This window comes from Raphanus sativus, chromosome 1 (assembly GCF_000801105.2).
Source record: "Raphanus sativus cultivar WK10039 chromosome 1, ASM80110v3, whole genome shotgun sequence".
Lineage (NCBI taxonomy): Eukaryota > Viridiplantae > Streptophyta > Magnoliopsida > Brassicales > Brassicaceae > Raphanus > Raphanus sativus.
In genome coordinates, this window is record NC_079511.1 from 3,223,877 (window position 1) to 3,247,059 (window position 23,183).

General features: G+C 37.0%; 6 protein-coding genes and 2 pseudogenes across 9 annotated transcripts in view; 4 read left to right on the plus strand and 4 right to left on the minus strand.

The window, feature by feature from the left end:
* The window catches only part of LOC130512535 (uncharacterized), a 1,541-nt pseudogene extending 450 nt beyond the window's left edge, over nucleotides 1-1,091 (plus strand).
* Nucleotides 1-23,183, minus strand: part of LOC108861296 (succinate dehydrogenase subunit 6, mitochondrial) — a 40,887-nt gene that overhangs the window by 6,041 nt on the left and 11,663 nt on the right. The gene's annotated exons all lie outside the window — the stretch shown is intronic.
* On the minus strand, nucleotides 1,186-2,422 carry LOC130509282 (U-box domain-containing protein 4-like; annotated as a pseudogene).
* Nucleotides 2,712-8,150, minus strand: LOC108856973 (transcription factor TGA9). 2 transcript variants are annotated; one of them, XM_057005027.1, is made up of 12 exons: nucleotides 7,889-8,150; nucleotides 7,346-7,440; nucleotides 6,768-6,844; nucleotides 6,172-6,396; nucleotides 5,517-5,555; nucleotides 5,277-5,336; nucleotides 4,909-4,986; nucleotides 4,764-4,812; nucleotides 4,377-4,648; nucleotides 4,010-4,231; nucleotides 3,070-3,212; nucleotides 2,712-2,997 (listed from the first exon to the last, which is right to left on the minus strand). In XM_057005027.1, exons 1-12 carry the CDS (start codon nucleotides 7,972-7,974, stop codon nucleotides 2,910-2,912), a joined length of 1,434 nt encoding a protein of 477 aa, XP_056861007.1. In that variant the 5' UTR covers nucleotides 7,975-8,150; the 3' UTR covers nucleotides 2,712-2,909. The 2 variants fall into 2 exon arrangements, with proteins under 2 accessions (XP_056861007.1, XP_056861013.1); XM_057005033.1 differs by lacking the exons at nucleotides 6,768-6,844; nucleotides 7,346-7,440; nucleotides 7,889-8,150 and adding an exon at nucleotides 6,500-6,646.
* LOC108837878 (rho GTPase-activating protein 5) lies at nucleotides 13,910-15,698 on the plus strand. 2 transcript variants are annotated; one of them, XM_057005068.1, is made up of 5 exons: nucleotides 13,910-13,979; nucleotides 14,079-14,322; nucleotides 14,519-14,759; nucleotides 14,829-15,059; nucleotides 15,203-15,698. In XM_057005068.1, the coding sequence occupies exons 2-5, from the start codon at nucleotides 14,198-14,200 to the stop codon at nucleotides 15,569-15,571; spliced, it is 966 nt and encodes a 321-aa protein (XP_056861048.1). In that variant the 5' UTR covers nucleotides 13,910-13,979; nucleotides 14,079-14,197; the 3' UTR covers nucleotides 15,572-15,698. The 2 variants fall into 2 exon arrangements, with proteins under 2 accessions (XP_056861048.1, XP_056861044.1); XM_057005064.1 differs by lacking the exon at nucleotides 13,910-13,979 and having other exon boundaries at nucleotides 13,991-14,322.
* LOC130494318 (transmembrane 9 superfamily member 5-like) lies at nucleotides 15,724-18,702 on the minus strand. Of its 2 annotated transcripts, none has more exons than XM_057005023.1 (8): nucleotides 18,572-18,702; nucleotides 18,259-18,411; nucleotides 17,973-18,013; nucleotides 17,246-17,840; nucleotides 17,048-17,179; nucleotides 16,760-16,916; nucleotides 16,176-16,663; nucleotides 15,724-16,071 (listed from the first exon to the last, which is right to left on the minus strand). In XM_057005023.1, the coding sequence occupies exons 2-8, from the start codon at nucleotides 18,393-18,395 to the stop codon at nucleotides 15,855-15,857; spliced, it is 1,767 nt and encodes a 588-aa protein (XP_056861003.1). In that variant the 5' UTR covers nucleotides 18,396-18,411; nucleotides 18,572-18,702; the 3' UTR covers nucleotides 15,724-15,854. The 2 variants fall into 2 exon arrangements, with proteins under 2 accessions (XP_056861003.1, XP_056860997.1); XM_057005017.1 differs by having other exon boundaries at nucleotides 18,259-18,494.
* On the plus strand, nucleotides 18,908-20,249 carry LOC130509285 (60S ribosomal protein L10a-1-like). The gene is made up of 3 exons (XM_057005081.1): nucleotides 18,908-19,051; nucleotides 19,303-19,894; nucleotides 19,998-20,249. Exons 1-3 carry the CDS (start codon nucleotides 19,047-19,049, stop codon nucleotides 20,049-20,051), a joined length of 651 nt encoding a protein of 216 aa, XP_056861061.1. The 5' UTR covers nucleotides 18,908-19,046; the 3' UTR covers nucleotides 20,052-20,249.
* On the plus strand, nucleotides 20,460-23,171 carry LOC130509273 (mRNA-decapping enzyme-like protein). The gene is made up of 8 exons (XM_057005059.1): nucleotides 20,460-20,775; nucleotides 20,867-20,907; nucleotides 20,981-21,030; nucleotides 21,469-21,613; nucleotides 21,817-21,873; nucleotides 22,030-22,144; nucleotides 22,342-22,821; nucleotides 22,889-23,171. The coding sequence occupies exons 1-8, from the start codon at nucleotides 20,614-20,616 to the stop codon at nucleotides 22,943-22,945; spliced, it is 1,107 nt and encodes a 368-aa protein (XP_056861039.1). The 5' UTR covers nucleotides 20,460-20,613; the 3' UTR covers nucleotides 22,946-23,171.

A 23,183-nucleotide genomic window follows, 5' to 3' on the forward strand; every position in this document is an offset into this window, starting at 1 on the left:
CTTTTTCTTTGGAAAAAGAAAAAAAAACTGACCTGGATGTAGTTTTTCAGGAGCTTATACAAGAGCTTGGAGTGTATCTTCTATTCTACGACCGTTCTGGATATGGAGACTCGGATGCAAACACTAAACGTTCCCTGAAAAGTGAAGTTGATGACATAGCAGAACTTGCTGATCATTTGGAGATAGGACCTAAGTTTTACCTCATTGGAATCTCCATGGGATCTTACCCAACTTGGGGTTGTTTAAAACACATACCTCACAGGGCAAAATCATCAACTCCTTAAAAAAAAACAAATAAGTTTTAAGTAACTAGTAGGAGTGTGAATCCTATCTTCCTTTGCAGGCTATCCGGCGTGGCTTTTCGTTGCTCCGGTTGTGAACTATCGGTGGCCATCGCTTCCTAAGAAGCTTATAAAGAAAGACTACAGGAAGGTATTATCAGATGGTGTTTAAGGATATCGAGGTTTGCACCTGGACTGTTACATTGGGGGTTGTACAAAGGTCATACCATCAAACAGTTCGGTTCTCGAGAGCAATCCAGTCTACTTCAACAGCCATGACGTGGAGGTTCTCAAGCGTACCACCGGCTTTCCCATGCTTACTAAGGTCACACTCACTCCCTAGTTTTCTTGCGATGAATGATGGATCAGTTGTGACATGTATGTCTCTACTTATAGGATAAGCTACGGGAAAGAAACGTTTTCGACACTCTACAGGACGATCTAGTAGCTTGTTTCGGACAATGGGACTTCGAACCAGCAGATCTAAACATCACAGGAGAGAGCTCTGTCCACATCTGGCATGGGAAGGAAGACAAAGTTGTCCCGTTTCAACTTCAAAGATGCATCCTACAGAAGCAGCCGTTGATCAACTACCACGAGATCCTCAAGTGGACACATCTCTCATTGTCCACTACGATGGCACTTGCGATGCCATTCTACGCGCTCTATTGCTCGGTGAAGAACAAACGCTGTATAAACCACTTCTTGAACTCAACGTCTGATCTGTTTGGTGTTTGTAAAAAGGATTCTTGATTCTTGATTCATTTGTAGAAACAAAAAAAATGTTCAAAGTGTAACAATGACAATACATTATGTATATAAAGTGTTGTTTTGAATGAAGTAATGGATTAGCAGTGTAAAACAAATATATGATAAGCAGATGATCAGATACTACTTGGATTATTATCATTATCACTGATCAGATGATCAAACGTGAATCATTCGAAACGAGCTTCAACAGATCAACCGCTTTCTTCCTCCCTTTCGCACTCCCGTTCTCCGCAACGTACACGATCCCTTCCATCGCTCCTTCATCCGCGCCCGATGCAACCGCAGACGCGACTTCCAAACGCGCCTCGTCCCCGCCGCACCTCGCGAGATTCAGAAGCGCGCTGACCGCGTTCTCCTTGATCCTCAGGCTCGAGCCGGTGCACGGATCCAGCAGATCCGCAAGCACGCCGGCTCCCGACACTCTCCTTCATCCCTTCCTCGCTCTCCACGCACCCGGCCACCTGCGCCATGACCGCCGTCGCGTCCTCCACGATCCCGCCACCGCGAGTCCTTCACGATGAGGGAGAAGAGCGCCGGGATCGCGCCGAGGGAGACCATCGTGGCGCGGTTCGCCGGGTGGAGAGCGATCGCGAAGAGCGCCTTCAGCGCGTCCTTGATCGACCTCGGATGCGAGTCTCGGTGCCTGATGACGTGGACGAGGGAGAAGATATGTCTCGTTTGGATCCGACGACGGGGCGGTAAGACTCCTCGGCGATCAGGAGGCTGTAGATCGCGGCGGCGGAGGACTGGACGGCGGCGGGGGGGTGGTGGTGTCGTGGTGGCGGAGCGCGTGGGATAGCGCGTCGAGCAGGCCGCGCGAGGACATGAGCGGCTCGCGGGAGGTGATGGAGAGGTTGAGGAGAGTGGCGGCGGCGTTCTCCTGGGAGGAAGGGGAGGAGGAGTAGAGAGTCTCGGCGAGGTAGGGGATGGCTCCGGCGTCGGAGATGATGGGACGGCTGTCGGGGTCTTGTTTGGAGATGAGTCTGAGCTCGGCTAGAGCGGCGGCTCTGGTTTGCTCGGAGACGGAGCTGAGCTTGGAGACGATGGTTTCTATCGTTCGACGCTTTGCTGTTTCCATTGGCGATGCGATCAAACTCTCTCTCTCTCTGTCTCTCTGTTTGACTTTTGTTGAACAGAGTCACTTTGGGTTAATTAACAAGTAAGTTAGTTTGAATAGTATTAACAAAGAACGGAAGAGTCAGTCGTCGTCATTAGTGGAAATTAAAGTTGAAAGTTGTTTGTATACAAGTGAAAATCGAATGTTGTACTTATCCAATGAATGTACTTTTTTTTTCTTACAAGACATCTATGTGTCTGATTGCAAGACATCTGTGTGTCTGTCATTTGTTAATAGGTCAGATGGGTTTATTAAGGCCTAGATTGGGCTTTCATTGTGATGTTTATCGTGTTTAGCCTATGAAGTGTCGTCTGGCCCAGTTACGGCCTGCTAATCCATAAAATGGTTTTTTTTTGTCTTCAAGCCTGTACATCGCTTGTGGTAAATGTAAAAGTATTCACTGATTTTTTCAGAGAAAGAAATTCAGTGTGCCACTGTAAAATAAGCGGAGCCAAGTAACACACTCTCGTTAGAACATGAATGTATCGAAATCATATCGAGAATATGATGTTCTTTTTTCTTTCTTGAACACATTGAGATGCTGTTCTTTTTCTCATTTTACTTGGCACATAAGTTGGTTCGATTTACGTGGTACGTTAATTTCATAGCATAAAACTGTAGTCTGAAAGAAGATCCTAACATTGCTAGTAGTACAACATAAAGGAAACAGAGTAGCAGAAGAGTGAACTTAAAGACAAAGGGACATGGCCCATTTAGTCATACAAAGCTTCCATTTCGATTCAGAAATTGGAGAAGTTGTTCCGCGATGACTGAACCATCTGCAAGTCCGTCGTCGTTTGGCAAGATGTCTCATCACTTATCAAAGTCCTATTCACATTAATAATAGCCATAAGTTAATGATTTTACATAAGACAGAAAATGAATTACTATGTGACTTACTCGCGTGGTCGAGACAACCAAAGAGAGCTAAGAGCTCGGAGCCGTCCGTAATATTCCCCGATGACTAGGAAACAACGTGCGGCTTGGCGAACGGTCAAAATCCGACGCAGTTGGTGAACAGTTTGCTGCCTCAGGTTATCAGCCTTCAATTGAATTAACAATTTCATTGAGAAAGAAAAAAGAACACAATTAGCTATCACAGTTTATTTAACTTAACATTCTAACTCACTAATTCTTTTGGTAGAATTATAAAGAAGATAACAACGGGACACCTACTGCCTAATGGGTATTACAAAAGTCAATAGCTTGTAAACAGATCAATGAAAAAAAAACAATTTGATCCAAATAAAAAAAAAATCTATTCAGTTCAAAACAAAACTTCGAAGAATTGAAAGAGATGTATAATACTTTTAACATATTCTCTTTGTTTTTCTTCAGCTATTTAGTATATAAAAACAAGTAGGTGAAAGAATTTTGGTTCTTGGAATAATTAAATTTAAGACCAAATGATGAAATGAACATATATTATTATATGGTAGAGGGAAAAAGCGGCAATGATATTTAAAAGACAAGGCCAATTGGACATAATCCACAAAAAGACAATACGTGAAAGCAACATCTGATCAAATTTTAACTAGACAAAGTTAGCCAGCCCATATGTTTTTTGTTTAACCTGGGGGTATCCCAGGCCCAGAAGGCCCAGATGTTTGTAATACATGTACGCAAAATATATGGATATACCAAAAGTAAATTATATATTTAAATTATTTTCTATGTATTTTAAATTTCTAGTTACGTTTTCATTTTTCTTTTCAAATATGTTCAAAGAATACCAATATGTTGGTATTTTCGTGCATAATTACGTGTTCATAATAATGTAGAATGCAATTATAAAAGCAAATGAAATAAGAATAAAGATACATAGATGAGAAAATAGAACCTGGCGGATAAAGCCTTCGAGATTAGAGATTTTGCCGAGAGCGACAGCCATTTGTTGCATACCGTCCATGACGGGAGAGGCAGCTAGAGTATCGATGAGAGATTGCTGAAGTTGTTCGAGGCCTTGCGAGAGAGCCTCCTCCGCTTGTTGCGATGAGTGTTGTAGGCTATATATTCCCATCAGTTGTTGCTCCGTCAATAGATCCATTTGCGACACAAGTATCTAACAAAAAAAAACATCTCTCGTTTAGTTTTGACTTATAACGAAATGAATACAGTTTCTCTAGTTAAAGTATTTTTAAAAATATATATTTTATTGTTTTGTATTAACGTCACATTGATGTGAGCGACATGAAAAGAAGACGAACCTTGATGAGGTCAGATGGACGGAACCCGGCCATCCAGATAAAACAGCGTTCGGCAGGGGACATCCATGTACCGATGATGAGGTGGAAAACGTCTGCTTTCGCGGCCACAGCTTTTAATCGTAACACCTCATCAAAGTGAGCGATGTAACCGTCAACGATCAACCTTAAATCATTGTCAGATAAATGAGCCTGAAGACCGGTTCGAATCTCCGACATGTGCCGGTTATCTTCCTCTAGCCACCTCCCATATTCCATGTCAAACATTGCAGCTCCTACGTACGTACAATATGTTAATAGTAATTAATCATACACATATATACATAGTTGTTGGGTCCAACCAGTATTTTAATAAAATAATACTGCAAATGGTGTTTTAGGTTTCAGTACCGGAAGTGATGTTAGGTCCAGGTGGACCACAGCCACCCATAAACATCCCCTATATGGACATAGATAATAAGATATGGTAAATAAATTAATCAACACAATAAGGTTATACTATAAGACTATAACTTATTTAAATTTCAAATTAAACCTGAGATCGAGCTCGCTGAAGTTCTTGCTCCAACTGGGAAAGTTTTATCCTACTTGATTCTAGCTGTTGCACGTAAGCCTGCTCAAACCATATATTTTATGCATTTATTACTTACGTATATGATCATAATATAACTCAACATTACTAGCTCGGTTAAAAAATGTTATATATATACACATACTAAGGTACTAGCTGATGAGAACTACAATAGCAATATCTTTGTAAATATGTGAAACACTATTATTTGACAACAATAATGAATATAAAGGAAGTTACAAAAAAATGAATATAAAGGAAAATATGAACATTTTTTTAAAATGATAGTAATATTAATGGGATGTGAAAAGATAGGGGTTTGTAATGGTTACCTTTTTCCTAAGACGGCTTTTGCGAGCAGCTTCTCTATTTTGGGCCAAACGTCTCAATGTCTGAAATAATCCCATTTTAAGCACATTTTTAAACAAGAGGTTAACTAGCTAATTCGGGGAAAATATGAACCCAAACAAAAACTTGAAAATTTCACTTGAAAGTATATGTATATAGATATATGTCTCCTCGGGGGAGACGAATAAATGTGTCTGAATTAATGATGATAAACGTTAAAGTACCTTAGCATCAAGAAGTTTGCCTGAAGTCGTAGCCTTCCTCTGCAGTGTCAGAGAACAAAGATAAAAATAGAAAACAATTGAGTGGAAAAAATAAAAACAGAACTCAGATCAGTTAAAAGAAAAGCAGAAATGAATTGTGTAAGTTAAGCTGAGTCATATGATAAACATCTATATATAATTAATAAAACGGCATATATTAGTTTATGAATTAATTTATAAAATATGTGTAATTAAGATTGTTATAAATGGATGTCAAAAAGAAAAAGAGAAAATATTGTTTAATCGTTCATAAAGGAAAACTAAAAGAAAATAGCACTGAGGAAGATTCTGCTTTATTTCACTTTTGGGTTTTTTTTATTTATTTGTATATTGAATTTGTCTTTTTCCAACGAAGTGAGAGAGGTCAAAAACTGAATCTCCTCTGATCCGTTTCCTTTTAGGGATCTGTGTTTGGTTTTTGTTTTATTGGAAGATTTGATAGGACATATACAAATATGAAATGCATGTGCATGTATATTTAGTATGACAGGGAGAGAGAGATAGAAGCATATATACACATATCATGTACATCACATCATGCACGTTACATGGCTCCATATGCCTATATCTCTTCTCAAAAATTGGATTTTTAAAAAGTGATGATGATGATGAGTACCTTATCCTCAGAAGCTTTTGGAGGAGCTGGAGTTCGAGAAGTAGAGGGAAGTCCAGATGTTGAGCCTGAGTTTGCCATGTTGTTATTACGTTGATGCTGCTGAAGCATGAGATGATGATTCTGTTTGCTACTCATCGGAGACTCGGGCTGTTGACTTTCTGCTTTGCCTGAGAAATTTGCTGATCCTGAATCGGTGCTCTCTCCTCCTGACTTGGAACTCTCCTCCTGCAATACAAATTCAAAATAAACGTACTTATGACCGTATGATAAAACTCCATAATTAATAGAAAGTCAGAAAAGGCATAATTAATACTAAGGAGGATTTGACCTTAAGCGTATAAAAATTGACAAATGGGTATGATTCAAATTGCTTCCAAGTTTATAAAGTCAGAAGAGAGGAGTAATTAAGAATTCTAAAATCGCTTTCGGTTTTGAGGGAAAAATAATTAGATAGTAAGAGGAACAAGAAAGCTTAAAACATGTATATAAAAGAGTAAAATGTAAATATAAAAGAGAATAAATAATTTATTTTTGTTTTGAATGCCGAAAAAGGAGAAGAAAACAAGAAGAAAGGGTCAAAGAAGAAGAAAGGGTACAGTAGGAAGAGTTTGGTGAGTTCTGATTGGCCATGAAGGGAACATCTCCAGAGTCGTAGCTCCTCCTGCAAATAAAGCTGCAAGTTTACCATCATTACGTTTACGCATTTACATTTAGCATATGCTCTTAATGAAGTATATGAAAGTTATGTGCATGTGTGAGTTTGATGCAATCTACTGCTTAGAATTAAACACATCATTTATCACGTGGATCTATATATAACATGACACGCTTACCGAATTTAATTACGAATACTTGTCAGCATAAAGATATTGTGTGTATGTGATATAGAGGAGGTTAGAGAGTTGGTAAAACAATTTTTATTTATTTTTTATTGAAAAGGAAAAAAACCGAGAAGAGAAATAAATAAACAAGTCACGCCATCCGACGCTCTCTTTTGCCTCCGTATCATCACCAAAACACAAACCTATCTAAAGACTTGTTCAGACTCTCTCTCAGGTTTATCATTATTTTCTTTTTTTCCAATTTCGTTTTTTTTTAATGTAAATTTAGAAAACTTTATTGGAGTTTGTTAAGGAACGCTCACGTCATGCAAAGATTTGAGGGAGGGGCTTACGTGGCTTAGTTTCGTTGTTCCTATACTTAACACCTTGCAGAACAATTGCTTCTTCTAGCTCTCCGAAGTCGAAGCTGGAGGATCCATCTTGGTTACTGTTTCATTTAATAATTCATTATTCAATTAGCACTACAGAAAGAATATTCAGAACTAAAAATTAGCAACAAATTATATATATATATATATATATTATATTTTAAAGAACAGTTTAATTAATATAACCATAACTAGACGATCGCCTATGTTAAAATTAATGTTTGCACTAGAATTACAATTACTACACATGTAACCTATTCCGCATGTTATGTAGTCCATTATTAAGTTCATGCGTTGACCATTTATTCTCTTACTACTAAGAATATGACAATTTGAGGATAAAACAACCCATAGGAAAATTCAGAACTAACTAGTTATAACTAATATTGAATATTACTTAGCAAAAGAAGACCTTTTTAGTTTTAAACTACGAAACAGAAAAAAATGAGCTTTTATGTATGCATACATATGAAAAAATAAGAAAAGACTTAGGGGAGATTTTGTTACATGAATCCAGGAGGTGGAGGATTGCTGCTGAGGCCATGAAGAAGTGAATAAGAAAGATGATGAGTATGGTTATGATTTGTGGCCATCTTCCTGGTTGGTGATATCTTCCTCTTTCTTGATCTTCCCTTCTACTTCCGTCGTCTTCTTCTTAAGTCTTTTGTTTCTGTAAAACATTAGTTAGTCTTGAAAAATTGAGAGAAGGGTTCACTAATAGAAACTTCGAGCTTAGGAGAGAGAGGGAGATTGCAAGTGTTAATTAATTCTTGATCCAATCATCCAAGGATAACAAATGATTGGAATATGAAAAAGGAACGCTAGTTGATGATGAACATGAAAGTAAGATAGATATTATGTGTTTAATTTATTACCTTTTTGTGAGGTTTTCTATTTGCTTTGAGGGTGTTTGAGAAGAAAAGAGGAGAGAGAGAAAGTAGAATGTAAACTTTCTCGTCAAATTAAGCTTCTTTTATGGCTGAACAGAAAAACAAAGAGGGTCCAATCTTTTCTCTTTCAGAAACATATATACAAATATATAAATATGTGGGCGTCTATATATATAGTCTAGGCAGGGAAATGATAAATAAATATTAATAATTATTATATATTCTTTGTAATCAATTAAATTATTATTATTACTCTTTTTCTCTCTCTACTTGTATGTGAAGAAACCTTTGTGATTCATCAGTCTCTCCTTTTCACCACCTTTCTCTAATCTATTTCCACAGCAATTAAACACAAAGTTCACTTGCTTAACTTCGAAAAAACAAAATACTGAGTATATCTTTAAAGGTAAATCACACGGAAGATCTTGTCCTTCACAGACTTTCTCGCCCGGCTATTTTTTTTTGTATAGTGTGTGTATAACTACTTTTTCTGACTAATACTTGGGTTTGAAAAATTGTACAACAAAACTTGAGAACTATTTACTTGACCAACTTTATAGCTGTCAAGGGTCAAAGCCTAGTAATTTGCGGTGTTTGATCAGAAAGCCGATCTCTATACAATACATCCCATACATATCGAAACTATATAAATAAGTCGAATTATTGAAGACATAAATTATAAGAGTTCAAGGAGCTTTATCCTTGTTAAAGAAGAGAGATTTGTCCAATGTAGAAGATAATAAGAAGATTGGATACAAGATTAATTGGACCGAACATAAAATCTAATTGAGGTAGACAAAAGGGATCGAGAAGAAAATTAAATGATGATTTGTATTTTAGCAAATCAAATTAAAATAAAAGAGCAGAAAAAGAGGAGGAACCCACTAGAATCACTGACTCCTACTCCACAATCTCTCCCTCTTTGTAACCGCCTGTTTGTGTTTATTGGCTCCTTTTCATCAAGTCTCTTTTTGGGCTTATTCAAGCACAAAGTTTTTTATAATCTATCATCTTTTCTATCGTTCATATTCACGTAGATGAATTTATATACATAACTACGTTTTTGTATATGTGAAAGGAGTACGGTAAACGTTTCTTTTACTATCCCTCGCAGCATGTTTCATGAGGTTCTCATTTCAAAGTAGTTTGTGTGTTGTTCTAACCCTCCCCACCCTCCCCCCTAAAAAAACGAAAAATCCTCGCATATTATCAAGAATCTTTGAATGGGCATGAAAAGTACAGCATACTTTGTCAAAAAATAATAGCATACTTTATGTTTGAATATGATATATGTAAATATAATTTTAGTCTAGTAGCTACTCTGCTTCTCTAAATGATTAGATGAATACAACGCCCCCAGCTAGATTATCTAGGTTATTTTATACGGATCATCTAATGATGTTGTTATATGATTATAATACAAGATGAGAGATCATATAATGTTAAGCTTTGCATATATTTAGTAATAACTAGTACATTTTAAACATGTATTTAGAAGACAATGTAATATTGTGTCACAAAGGAATTTTTGTTGACATGTATATCTAAATAAGACAGAATCGAGTGAGTTTCTGTATCCAAACCGTAGCTCTTTTTTTAAATGACCTTTGGGATACGGAGGGGGATAACCATAGCATGAATATAATTATACGACTACGTGTATAGTCTTCTTGTTTTGATATATACATATATATAGTGATACTATATACGTGACCATTTCCTCAAAGCTTAGTTCTTACTTTCTTTTCAACATATAGTTTTTTTGTTGATCAAATAGTTTTGTAAACTTCAATACCGAACAGCTTCCTCTAATCGGTTAACCTACCTTATTTAAGTTGAATAAACTATTTCGCTTCTACCAGTTCAACCAAGATACACATTATTTTACAATGACAATAATGTAGACGACCAATAAGATAACACTAAACAGCCATCTTGCATTAATCGTAAATAAACATATGAAAACAACAATTATTATAAACATCTCAATTATCAAGTGTTATTTTAATTGGATATGTTTAGTATTATCCTTAATTTTGTTGATGGGTCAACATCCACTCCCCTTGTCTGTCATCACCTAAATCTCAATGCCACATTTCAGATTCCTTTCCTCTATTAGAAATGGTTACATGTCTCCTTTGATTCGTAAACATCAGTCAATGAGCTTTCGCAGATCTAAATCTGCCATTGCTTTCTTCTTTAATTTGTGTCATTATGAATCCCTCAAACTAAGTTTAGGTTTAGATTACATAAAGTCAACATTAGTTTGTTTATTGAAATAGTCTTTAGATTATCAAACTCATCTATTGATTAGAAACATCCCACATCAGAAATATAAGAATTAATATACTACTATATAAAGGGTTAGAGTCACTCCACTAATTGTCAATTGGTTTTAAGTTGAAAACTTATAATTAACCCGATTCTAACATGGTATCTGAGCGATAAGATCATTTGATCTAATTTACTACAATTATTACTCTGTGGATGTTATTCCCACATTGTCCACGCTTCAGACTTAGATGTCTGAGCGTGAGGAAGAGTATTGATGAGAAACATCCCACATCAGAAATATAAGAATTAATCTATTAATATATAAAGGGTTAGAACCATTCCACTAATTACCAATTGATTTTAAATTGGAATCTCGTAATTAACCCGAATCTAACATCATCACAGCCCAATATCACAATCTTGTTTGGATAACCAATACTGTTAAGAATTCTTTGCTTATACATTTGGTGGTTGACGAGAATATTTTTTCAGACGGTAAAATAATTTGAAAACAGGGTTATCATTAAATGCTTCTAATACACGTTAAGTCTACAATTTTCTTGAAGTTCTCTCATTTAAGAACTTTAATTATTTACATAGTTTAGTTGAAATGTGATCAATTTACCTATTTTACATATTAAATGTGATTCACTTGCATATTAAATGCAAAACAAAGAAATTTGTGATTTTACAATACTAGTTAAGTGTTAAACCGATGTTTTCAGAGAGTAACAGCAATAAGGTTGTTACTTGTTAGTATAATCCACCCGGCCCAGTAAACTAGTGTTTATCCTTGTTCGGAAACTCGCTAGGCGCTATGCGTGCGGCACATCCGGACCTAGCGATTTATTGAAAAAGCGGAAAAAAATCGGGGAGTACGCGGAGAGGAATTTTTTGTATTTTTATATGTATAATACAATATTTATACGTATAATACAAATTTTATGTATAAAACATGTTTATGTATAAAGCATTTTATTGATTTTTCAATAAATTAAAATATATAACTTTATTTTTCATTCACAAAATATAGTTTTCCATATATTCTAAAGAATGGTTTACTTTAAATGTTCCTCAAATTACTGGGATTGGTTTTTAAACTTATACTAGATTTTGACCCGCGCTTTAAAAGCGCATGTTTATTTTTTTCTTTTAATTTTTCTTTTTGAAATATAGCAATTTGTATATTTGTATTTTATTTTATAGCAAAGTTAAAATTCATCTTCTTTATTTATGTTTACAAAATTGTACTTGATTTTTGAAAGTATTTAGTCTGAACCTTTTCTAATGAATAAATTTTATTGTGTAGTGAATTCTTTTCTAAAATTATTTTCTTTAAAATTTTAACTTCTTAATAAACTATTATATTAAGATTTTAATAAATATTTATGTCTTTCATTATAAATATTCCAATATTTAATGAAAGTTTAAATTACAGTGAGAAAAATAAAAATCTAATAATTACTTGTTTAATGTGGGTTTAATTTTTTCATATAAACAGAATATTTGAAATGACCCGAATGGCCCAAAGAAAAAAAATGTGGAAATACAACATAGATTTTGTTGATAAAGATAATACCATAAAATTGTCGATATCGGCTTGTAAAACAACTATTCCAGATTTTGGAATATATACCAGAGGAATTGGTAAAAATTAGCATCTCATTTTAAATAAATAATTTGAAAACATAATATTGGATTGTAAAACAAACTAACAAATTTTAGAATATACCATAGGAATCTAATTTCTTTAAAATATTTTTCAAATCAATGTTTTGTAACCATTTTAAAACTGGTAATATTATTTGAAAGAAAAAGTAAATTTATTGTTACGGTTTTCTAAATGTTAGATTCATCTTTTAGAGATTAGCACTCAGTAACTTTTAATAGTTTTCACATGTATATCAATTCTTAATAACATCAATGCCTCGACATGTGTATGTTTTGTGCCAATGAAATTATCCCGGTTTAGGTTGGTTCTTGTGATCGTTTGATTTGGACCAAAAAAATATAATTATGATTGAAAACCTGCTAAAAATATTAACATACAAATATGGTTACAAAACGTTGGCCTGTGTGATAGTTTAAGCGAGCCCAATATCAATAATTAACAATAATTAAGAGCTAGAATCGTGGAAGGTTTTAAATAACGTAATTACCCATCATTAATCAGCGAAATGTAAGGAAGTATTGAAAAAAAAGGTAGGTTTAGGTAAAAATTCAAATAGGATCCTGCTTTAATAGTATAGATAAGTATAATAGGCTACATATATAACTTTGTAACTTGTAAGCAATAAAGTTTGTTGGGCCAAATGGAATATGCTTGTTTTCCAGCTGCAGGAGCACGAGTTTAAAACTCGTTTTGTGTTTTGTAATTATTAAATATTTTTTTTAATGAAGGATAAACATGTAACTTTCACACCTGTCTTCTTCATCCTTTCCACTACGGGATTAACCCTCGCTTCCATTACAGGTTTTATTACACTTTTCAGTTTTCAATTGTTCTTATTGTTTTTTGTTGATTTTGATCCAATCTTAGTAAAAACTTGTGGATTTCGTTGGATAAAAAGATTTGAGCATACATGTTTTACAATTTTCAGATTATGAATAACTCGGAATTGCAGATTTACTCGCCGATTTCTTTGTTTACGCGGTCAAAGTCGGAAAAAATTGGGTCAACGCGTAACACCACCGATCAGCACCAATACGCCACGGTAGGTCTCCGAGTACCGTATTCTCGGACGAGTAATCGCCTACTCGGACGCGTTTTTGAACAAGGGTGTTTACGAAGGTAGCAAACATTTCTTACTCAATAACAGCGCAATCAAACCTGACCCAGTAAGCTAGTGTTTTAGGCCTCAAGACATAGCTAAGGCTTATAGGCCGGTTACTCTTTTCAGTTGGTCGTGGTAGCATTCTATTTTCTGGGCTTTATTATCTCCGGTTCAAGTGTCAAAATCTGTAGTTGATATTCAATTTCTTTATCAAATACCGTTTTGGGCTACCTTTTGTTTGGTTTAGTTGAGGCCCAATAATATGTATAGTCGGGCCTAAGCTGCAATGGTAAATAGAGAGAAAAGAGCTACAAAACGGTCAAAAATACATCGTGACGAAGTTGGTGGCAACGTTGTGTAAAGTTGTAAACCATGTAGAGTGTCAAAAGAGACATTTATAAATGGTCAATTTGCTAATTCATTGTGATTAATACGCATTTAATTAAAAGAAATAGATAGATCACCAAACACTTTGGGAACGTAAAACCCACTCTAATTTTTTTTTTTACTTTTGTTTGTTTATTGTTGTGTACTTTGTGTTTATAAAAGATGTTTATAAAAAGACTTAGAAATCAAAACAACAACGTAGTGATTCCCACGTTCCACCTTTCCTCCTAACCTGTTTCTTCATCACCACTCAATCTCCGCAACATACTTTTCGTAACGTGTTAACTCCCAACTTAAAATCTTTTGCCGGCCTTAGTCCCATACCTCTGTTTTTTCTAATCTTGTTCATCGCATTTGTACGAGGAGAGATAGAGAGAGTGAGAAGGCGCCGCAAGCCCCAGCTTAGGTGGTTCGGCGTGGGACGAGTCGTCCTGGAGCTGTCAAGTTGTTTCCCGACGGCGGAGGAGGAGGAAGCAAACGAGCGGGGAGCCATGGACATTGGTGGCCCGACCAATGTCAAACACGTGGCTCACGTGACCTTTGATCGCTTCAACGGCTTCCTTGGCCTTCCTTCTGAGTTCGAGCCTGATGTCCCCAAGAAAGCTCCTAGTGCAAGGTTGTGAGACATTTTATCTCTTTTTATTTAATGCAAATAAGGACTTAAAAATTTTCATTTCAAAAAAAAAAAATGATGAATGAATAAATAAATAAATTTTACATTTTAAAAGATTTTTATATAATGAATGAATAAATTTTACATTCATTCAAAAGAAAAAAAAGATTTCATTTCATGTTTGTTTTGTTTTTGACAGTGCAACAGTGTTTGGGGTTTCGACAGAATCAATGCAGTTATCATATGATTCGAGAGGGAATTGTGTTCCTGTAATACTCTTGCTACTGCAGAGCAGGCTGTATGATCAAGGAGGGTTGGAGGTAGAAGGAATATTCAGAATAACAGGAGAGAACAGCGAGGAAGAGTATGTAAGGGAGCAGCTTAATAAAGGGATGATACCTGATGGCATCGATGTTCATTGTCTAGCTGGACTTATCAAGGTTTCTTCTTCTTTTTTACCCTTGTATATATATCTAAATGGAACTTGAATTTGATGATGTGTGCTTCAGGCTTGGTTTAGAGAGCTACCCAGAGGAGTACTAGATCCTCTGCCATCTGAGCAAGTACTGCAATGTGAATCAGACGAGGATTTTATCAAGGTTGTGAGGCTTTTACCTCAGACAGAAGCTTCTCTTCTCAACTGGGCCATCAATCTCATGGCTGATGTTGTTCAGTTTGAGAATGTTAACAAGATGAACTCTCGTAATCTTGCTTTAGTCTTTGCCCCTAACATGTCTCAGGTCAGTTTATTCATTGAAGTGGTAGTTACCTTAGCATGATTCTGCTACTTTTGAGGTTCCTTTTGTTGAGATAACTCTGAGCTGAAGTAGTTTTTTTTCAGTATTGTGAAATGTGTTGGCTATCTTTTGGGTCTCTTGTGTAGATGAAAGACCCGTTGACTGCATTGATGTATGCGGTTCAAGTGATGAAGCTGCTGAAGACTCTCACTGAGAAAACCCTAAGAGAAAGGGAAGTCACGTCTTCCCAGGTCGATACAAGAAGTAGCAATGAAACCGAAGATGGCGAGAAGGAAGTAGACCATGAAGAAGATGAAGATGAAGAAGAGGATGAGGAAGGTGATGGAGATGGCGTGTACATAATTAAGGAAGAAGTATCTGAGATAATAAGAGTGACTGCTGGTGACCACAAGTCAGAAAGCATTAAGAGTGCGTTTGAGGGAACTAGTACATCTGATTCAAAGGGAGTTGTGCAGCCACTCGTTTGCAACCCAGACCACATAGGAAGCAAGTGAAGTTGATGTTTTTGTTTTTTTTTTTATGTATTTGTGTTTGGATTGCTTTTATCTTATTATATTGCATTTATGTAACTTCTAAGTAATGTTAGTTTGTTGTTGAATGGTGATATGTCATGAGACTTAACTCTACGGGATGAAAAAGCATAAACTAAAGCCAGAAACATCACTTTCATTCCTTTGGTAGAAACATGTGGTCATAACAAAAATGATACAGTTTCTAACTTAGTTCATCAGATAATCTAAACAAATACAAAGATGAGTACCCCTTGGTTCTTGGCGGTTATTCCAGCTTGACAGAACGGTAGATATGGCGAATAAACATCCAAGAAGCCAAGAAACTTATGGTTCCAAGAACCAAGAAGAGAGCATAACATAACAAAGCAGTGTATCCCAAGTAAAAGCTCAACTGCAGAAACCCGGTCATGTCAGACCTCAGATAGAACAATACTCCATACCCAAACATGAAGATCGCCGCGAATCCTCCGCACCATATCGATCTGCAAACAATGATGATAATCAGAATGATGATACTATGACTGTTTGAACAAGATGTTCACTGTAATGTGAATGTGTCCCATGTTTGGATGAAAAGAATACATACCTCCACCACCATTCATGATCCTCACCGGATAGCTGAATGTAAGTCAAGATAATACCAACACTTGCACTCAACAAGATGAGCACAATGAACGTGAAAAGCATTATTCCAGGAGAGGTATGTATTTTGAATCCCCACAAGCTTGCATAGAGCTGGTGCCACTCAAGAGCAACTGCACTGAAAGGCACAAGGCCTCCAAGAAACATCTGATACAGCTTTCTCCGGTACCAATTCTGTGTTGGAATCTCTCGAGGGTTTCTTTTAATAGCAGAAGGAGGTTGGAACTCTGATAATCCGAAACGGTTACCTAAAACTCCTCCAAACATGAGAAATGGGATATTCAAAAGAGTGTAAATGAGTATGATGACGACTACTGTGCCAAATGGGAGCGCAGCAGTTGCCCCATATGTTATTGCCACAGTGTTGAGAATCGATACTATTATCAAGAAAGGAACCGTGTAGAGGATGCCAGTAAGACGAACACTCCTTTTCTGAAAAAAAAAAAGAAGGCAACAATGTTCAAATGCTTAAGTGTTATGCCAACAATGAATCTTTTGAGAAGGCACTTGATTGAAAAGTCAATTCACCTGTTTGGTTCCCTCGAAATGGTTATGGAAAGAAGCAGACGTGTAACCAGCCACTACTGATGTTAGAGTGTACACGATGACAAGAGAGGTGAGCAGCAATCCGCGATTGTATGGGTATAGAAAACCGGTGAAGGCCAATGCAAAGAGAGCAACAATCCTGTAAACAAGTCAGAGACATGGAACAATATTAAGAAGAAACGTTTATGTATTACTTTCTTTTAGGCAACAAATAGAAATGGATAATATAAAGTAGGAAAGATCGCAAGTGTAATGACAATAGAAGCTTACAGGATTAGAAACTGAGCACCAGTTCCTAAGAAGGCACAAAGCAAGGAGACGTTGGGAGGACATCTAAACACATCACTTTGTATGAGTTTCCAACCCACCTCTCTTTTCTCTTCTTCATCTCCGTTTGAGCTACTGTAATACACGAAAGAGAAGTTAACTCTCCAAACAAGAATAGTCTACTAAGAAAAAGATTGTCACCTTCGTAGTTCATTCTTGAGATGACGCATGAAGAGCAGAGAAAGAAGTCCAACTACCAAAACAACAACGCTTATCGAGTTAAGAAACGAAAAATAGTGAATCTTCTTGCTGATAGGATGAAGCGACGCCTGAGAGTACTTATCCATTCTAGTCTCAGACCGTTCCGAAGTTAAATTCCAAGAAACCGAGTATGTGAACCGAACATCAATCTCAGCGTTATCTGATATATCAACCATGTAGCTAGGATCGCTAAGACTTTGGATTGCAATAACTTCGTCTGCTGCATTGTAGAGAACGTTAAAGTTCAAGTGACTGAATAAATAATACTTAGCATTCTCCTCCCCACCGTGACCAGAATAATCTCTCTCTACTTTGCCAACAAATCCCCACAAGGGAAGGTCGTCGTAATACATTTGAAAGTAAAAGTCTTGAGCGATAGTTTCTCTGAATCTGGCAACCTCACTGGACGTTAATCTCTTGTGGCACAATACAGCATTAGTTTTGTCCTCCTTAAATTTCAGGTCGTATAAGGAGCTCATTAATCTGTCGCCATTAAGAACTTCCCCAAGAGTTTCCTGTTTCTCAATCACAGAATCTACAAAAAAAAAAACACAAAAACAACCACCACTGGAACTTGGGAAAGGAATAAACTTTATGATGTTTTAAATTACAATATTGGAACTAAAAGTAAAACTTGATCACTGAGTTTGGTCTTGATAAAGCTAACCTGGAGGACAGAAGGGCAAATCATAGTATTGATAGGTCTCACTGCAAAACAAAGCAAAACCAGAGAAACGAGTTTTAGTCAATCCTCCCCTAATCTTTACAAAACAAAAGCATATCTTACACATTCTTCTAACTTGGATCTATAGCTTCTAATACACAATTCAAGTTACTAACTCATTTGAAGATCCAGTCACTGTTTAAAAACCCATCTAGCAAATGAAAGACTTTGAATTCAAAAACCTCTCAAGGGTGAAGAGAGACAAAAGAGATTTTAATAAAAATCTCACCTTGGATTGTGGAGAGGACCCACTTTGTTGACGAAGAAAGGGACATGATCGCCGGCTTTGTATCGGGTCGGACCCGAAGAGCCTGATCCGATCCAGAAGGTCAATGCGAGCAAGACTTGTAGCAGAAACTGCGCCATGATTGGCACTCTTGAGCTGCTTTGGCAAAAGGAACGAATGAGTATGTATGTGCAAGAGGAGCTCATCTTCTATTTAAACACCATCCATCTTCTAATAATCTGACATGAGATGAAAGCAAAACCGTACAGGAACAGATATAAACAGGAAACGACGTCGTGTAAAAACAAAGTCAAACCTGAATGGTGGTGATGAAATTGATCAGCAGAAGCTAGACTGTGATCAGAGTTCGGTTTAGTTTATAACTCCTCCGCGACGGTGAGAAACAGACATCTTCGATGAAACTCAACCCGGACGAGAAGAAAGTTCCAAAACAGTTCGGTTTAGTTTCTGGTTATAGGAATTTAACAGTTTCAAAACCAATCACGTTACAGAGCCCATTCGGTTTAGTTCAGTTCAGTTCAGTTCATTGCAATTTGGGCTTTTCTTTATATTCTCAAAGGCCCAATTGTTTTTTTGAGGATTATGTATAAATGCTTCGCATCTCGAATCGCCTAGGGTTTCTTCCGTCTCATCATCAGGTAAGGACTGCGTCACTTGTTGTAGCTTGAATCTTCTTCTTTTAGGTTTATTATACTTGTTTCTCGAATTCAATTTCATATTTTATTTATTTTGTTTGTTAGCAGGATCAGATCTTTTGAGACAAGCTCAAAATGAGGTACTTGATCACATCTCTTGGATTCACAGTTGTTTAAATTTAACTCTATATGCAATTTTGGTTGACCAATCAGATAGGAAGCGTTTGATTAATTATTAGTTTGAATAGAATGCTAATAGTCTAGAAATGACTTGATGTTGTTCTGCAGTTTAGTTCCTAGCTACACTTTTGGTGTATTTAGTGGTTTGTTCAATTCATAATTGTGTCACTGTTGTTTGTTGATTCAATATTTATTGGCACTTGTGTTACAGTAAGCTTCAGAGTGAGGCTGTTAAAGAAGCCATAACTGTAATCCGAGGAAAATCAGAAGAGAAGAAACGCAACTTTGTTGAGACTCTCGAGCTCCAGATTGGTCTGAAAAATTATGACCCTCAAAAGGACAAGCGTTTCAGTGGTTCCGTCAAGTTACCACACATTCCCCGTCCCAAGATGAAGATCTGCATGCTCGGAGACGCCCAGCACGTCGAGGAGGCTGAGAAAATGGGGCTGGACTCTATGGACGTGGAGTCTCTGAAAAAGCTCAACAAGAACAAGAAGCTCGTCAAGAAGCTTGCCAAGAAGTACCACGCCTTCTTGGCCTCTGAATCCGTCATCAAGCAGATCCCTCGTCTTCTCGGTCCTGGTCTCAACAAGGCTGGCAAGTTCCCGACGCTTGTGAGCCACCAGGAATCGCTGGAGGGGAAGGTGAATGAAACTAAGGCTACGGTAAAGTTTCAGCTGAAGAAGGTTCTGTGTATGGGTGTCGCTGTTGGTAACCTCTCCATGGAGGAGAAGCACATCTTTCAGAATGTTCAGATGAGTGTCAACTTCCTCGTCTCTCTCTTGAAGAAGAACTGGCAAAACGTATGTAGTTGACTGACTCCCACTTTTCCCTTTCTTTTAATTCTGTTTCCTTTCTTTCACTATCTTAACTTTGTTCTGTCTGCTGCCTGGTGATAACTTGTAGGTGAGGTGTTTGTACCTCAAGAGTACGATGGGACCACCACAAAGAATCTTCTGAGCTCACGCTGCTGCTTCAATGGTGGCTATTACACTTGGCCTTTTGTTTTTGTTTCGGACATATTTGAAAGGTTGTAAGAATTGTGTTGGCTTTGGTTGATGAATTTTGTAGCTTATATTATCTTGAATTATTTGTTCATGAAGATTCAGCAAACAAATAATGTTCTAAATGAAAACAGGAATGCCTTTGCTAGTGCCATTCTCCCTCTCTCCACATGTTTACTAAATTTAATGTTTTTACAGATTACTAAATCTTTAGAAAATCATTTTATTTCAAAAGTAAACATTTGATGATTTTGTTAGATTTTTAAATCTTAGTAATTCTCTGTGAGTTATGGGCCCATACTTACTAGGGCCCAAATCCGAAGATAAAGGCCTTTTTCTAACTACCATATCATTTCTCCTTTTTCCCCAAGCGAAAGTGATCTCGTGAGTTCCAATAGCTTGCGCCCCGCTTTCTTCTCCAACCCCCAAATCTGAGCTTAGCGTAAATCAGAATCCCTAGGTTTCTTCCGATTAGGTCTAAATCAGATCGAACATATCTTTTTCCCCGATTTAGAAAGATGTCTCAGAACGGGAAGCTGATCCCACCAAATATGGATCAGAACAGTACGAGGCTCCTCAATCTCACAGTTCTCCAGCGACTCGATCCCTTCATCGAGGAGATCCTCATCACCGCCGCTCACGTCACTTTCTACGAATTCAACATCGAGATCAGTCAATGGGTAAATTTGCAATCAAATCATTCGTATCAAATTTTGCTTTTGCTACCCAGCTGATCTGTTTTCTATTTTATTTTATTTTAATTCAAATCAGAGTCGTAAGGATGTTGAAGGATCTTTGTTTGTTGTCAAAAGGTTAGTAGGTCTTCAACTATGTGTGATGTTGTTAACTTCAAATCATTTAACGTTCTGATGTGATCCATTTCAGAAATAAACAACCTCGGTTTCAGTTTATCGTGATGAATCGTCGGAATACAGGTCAGATTTGTTTTCGATTCCCTCTGTGATGATGTGCTAGCACAAGTAGTGGTCTGTAACAATGACTAAGGGTTTAGGATTTAGCAAGATCTTGAGTGAAATTGGTTGATATTTTTGTTTTGAGTTCTTAGAGTTATGGAGTCACTATTACTCCCTCTTATGGTTTCATAAAGAGTTTCACTAAAATATTTTTCATACATATTAAGAAAATAATTGAAAATCATTTATGTTTTCATTTATTACATCTGTTTAACCATTAGTGTTTTAATAAATAAATTTATTTATTAAGATCAATGCATTTTGTAATTAATATTGAGCTGAAAGTAAATATAAATTGTATTGAAATCAAACTTTTTGTGATACAAGAAAAAAAATGCTATTGTAACACTTATTTAAAAACAGATGGAATAGTAATCATGAGTGTGTTGTTGTGGGCAGATAATCTTGTGGAAGATCTGCTGGGGGATTTTGAGTATGAAGTCCAAGGTCCATATTTACTTTACCGTAATGCTTCTCAAGAAGTGAATGGCATTTGGTTCTACAATAAACGCGAATGTGAGGAGGTTGCTCGTCTTTTCGACAGGTTAATATAGTTTTCTACTACTGCATTATTATTATCACCTACAAACTGACCTTTTTTATATAAAATTAGATCCAGAAATACTCGTAGGTATCAAAGGTTTAATCATGATAATAGCGTTATTAACCTTTTATTCACCTATCTTAATACATATTTATTTCCATACTCGTTGTACCTTGTCCTTATGGTGTGCCTTGGCATGACAGATTACTTAGCGCTTATTCCAAGGCAAACCAGAAGCCAAATACGTCATCTTCGAAAAGGTATTGAGTCATTAGCTCTTTTACTTAGCGCTTATTCCAAGGCAAACCAGAAGCCAAATACGTCATCTTCATGTTTAATTTTAGACATTGAGACCACTTTTTCAGATTGGATAGTTCTTATATGTTTAATTGAGTTAAATTTTCTACGTATTGCAGCGAGTTTGAGGAATTGGAAGCTGTGCCTACAATGGCAGTTATGGATGGTCCTCTTGAACCATCTTCAACTGCTAGGGATGCCCCTAACGATCCTACTTTTGTCAACTTCTTTAGCGTAAGTCTCTATAGCTTTTGATCCACTCTCACACTGTCGCATTCATCATCATGATAGCATCAATTCTAGATTCTTCAATTGTCTTTAACTTAGTAGTCGGTCTAGTTTAGGTTCTGGGGCACAAGCCGTTGATTTTCTTACTTTGAACTCCTCAAAGTGTAAGACTGAATTTGTCAATAATGTTGGCTTGACTACAGTCAGCGATGGCTCTTGGGAACAATTCAAGTGGACAGACAAGTGGACCACCGTACCAACAACCATCAGCAATTCCACTGCAACCTCACCAACCCACTCTTGCCCCTCCTGCACCGACAGCTGCACCTCCACAGATATTATCACCCCCGCCTCTACAATCCTCCTCTCCTATGATGCCTCTCTTTGACAACAATCCTGATCTTATCAGCAGCAAGTCCAATGTTCACACGGATTTGGTGACGCCGTCCTCGTTCTTTGGGCCCCCACGGATGATGGCACAACCACACCTCATTCCTGGTTCATCTATTCCCACTACACCTCCTATGAACCTTAATAATGCGACTCACCAGCAGCGCCCATATGGTACTCCAATGCTCCAGCCTTTCCCACCACCAACTCCACCTGCATCACTCGCTCCTGCACACAGTGGCCCGGTTATCAACAGAGACAAAGTGAAAGAAGCCCTGTTAGCACTGGTTCAGGTTTGTTCTTTTACAACATTCACTTGACTTGAGCTGCTGCCCAAACCTAATGAGTTGTTTTTGACAGGAGAATGAATTCATCGACATGGTGACCCGAGCTTTACAAAATGCGCATCAACAGTGAAGCTGAGCGGGGGTGGGCGTCTACGCCTGGGGGTTTGATGTAGAATATGTAGTTAAAACGTAGTTTTGTTCTACTTTCGACCACTCTTCTAGCCAAGTGTTATTCTCCATGTCTCTTTAAACTTCAATGAACCTCTTTCTGTTAAACTTAAAAGTTATTTTCGTACATACGATGTTAAAATTACGTTTGATTGTTTCACTAATCTTTACGCATTTGGAGTTTGAAATATTGATTAGTT

What these genes read in the sequence shown, in the direction of transcription:
- LOC108856973 (XM_057005027.1), bottom strand. Translation starts at nt 7,974, where the DNA reads ATGGCCACAAATCATAACCATACTCATCATCTTTCTTATTCACTTCTT. An exon ending in CCTCCACCTCCTGGATTCAT is followed by an intron (nt 7,441 to 7,888) that starts GTAACAAAATCT and finishes TAAATGAAACAG; the next exon opens with TAACCAAGATGGATCCTCCA. An exon ending in GCAAACTTCTTGATGCTAAG is followed by an intron (nt 5,337 to 5,516) that starts GTACTTTAACGT and finishes GGATTATTTCAG; the next exon opens with ACATTGAGACGTTTGGCCCA.
- LOC130509273 (XM_057005059.1), top strand. Translation starts at nt 20,614, where the DNA reads ATGTCTCAGAACGGGAAGCTGATCCCACCAAATATGGATCAGAACAGT. An exon ending in ACATCGAGATCAGTCAATGG is followed by an intron (nt 20,776 to 20,866) that starts GTAAATTTGCAA and finishes AATTCAAATCAG; the next exon opens with AGTCGTAAGGATGTTGAAGG. An exon ending in GATGAATCGTCGGAATACAG is followed by an intron (nt 21,031 to 21,468) that starts GTCAGATTTGTT and finishes TGTTGTGGGCAG; the next exon opens with ATAATCTTGTGGAAGATCTG.
- LOC130509285 (XM_057005081.1), top strand. An exon ending in TGAAGAAGAACTGGCAAAAC is followed by an intron (nt 19,895 to 19,997) that starts GTATGTAGTTGA and finishes GATAACTTGTAG; the next exon opens with GTGAGGTGTTTGTACCTCAA.
- LOC108837878 (XM_057005068.1), top strand. Translation starts at nt 14,198, where the DNA reads ATGGACATTGGTGGCCCGACCAATGTCAAACACGTGGCTCACGTGACC. An exon ending in GTCTAGCTGGACTTATCAAG is followed by an intron (nt 14,760 to 14,828) that starts GTTTCTTCTTCT and finishes TGTGTGCTTCAG; the next exon opens with GCTTGGTTTAGAGAGCTACC. An exon ending in TTGCCCCTAACATGTCTCAG is followed by an intron (nt 15,060 to 15,202) that starts GTCAGTTTATTC and finishes TCTCTTGTGTAG; the next exon opens with ATGAAAGACCCGTTGACTGC.
- LOC130494318 (XM_057005017.1), bottom strand. Translation starts at nt 18,461, where the DNA reads ATGAGCTCCTCTTGCACATACATACTCATTCGTTCCTTTTGCCAAAGC. An exon ending in GGTCCTCTCCACAATCCAAG is followed by an intron (nt 18,014 to 18,258) that starts GTGAGATTTTTA and finishes TTTGTTTTGCAG; the next exon opens with TGAGACCTATCAATACTATG. An exon ending in ATTTCGAGGGAACCAAACAG is followed by an intron (nt 16,664 to 16,759) that starts GTGAATTGACTT and finishes TTTTTTTTTCAG; the next exon opens with AAAAGGAGTGTTCGTCTTAC.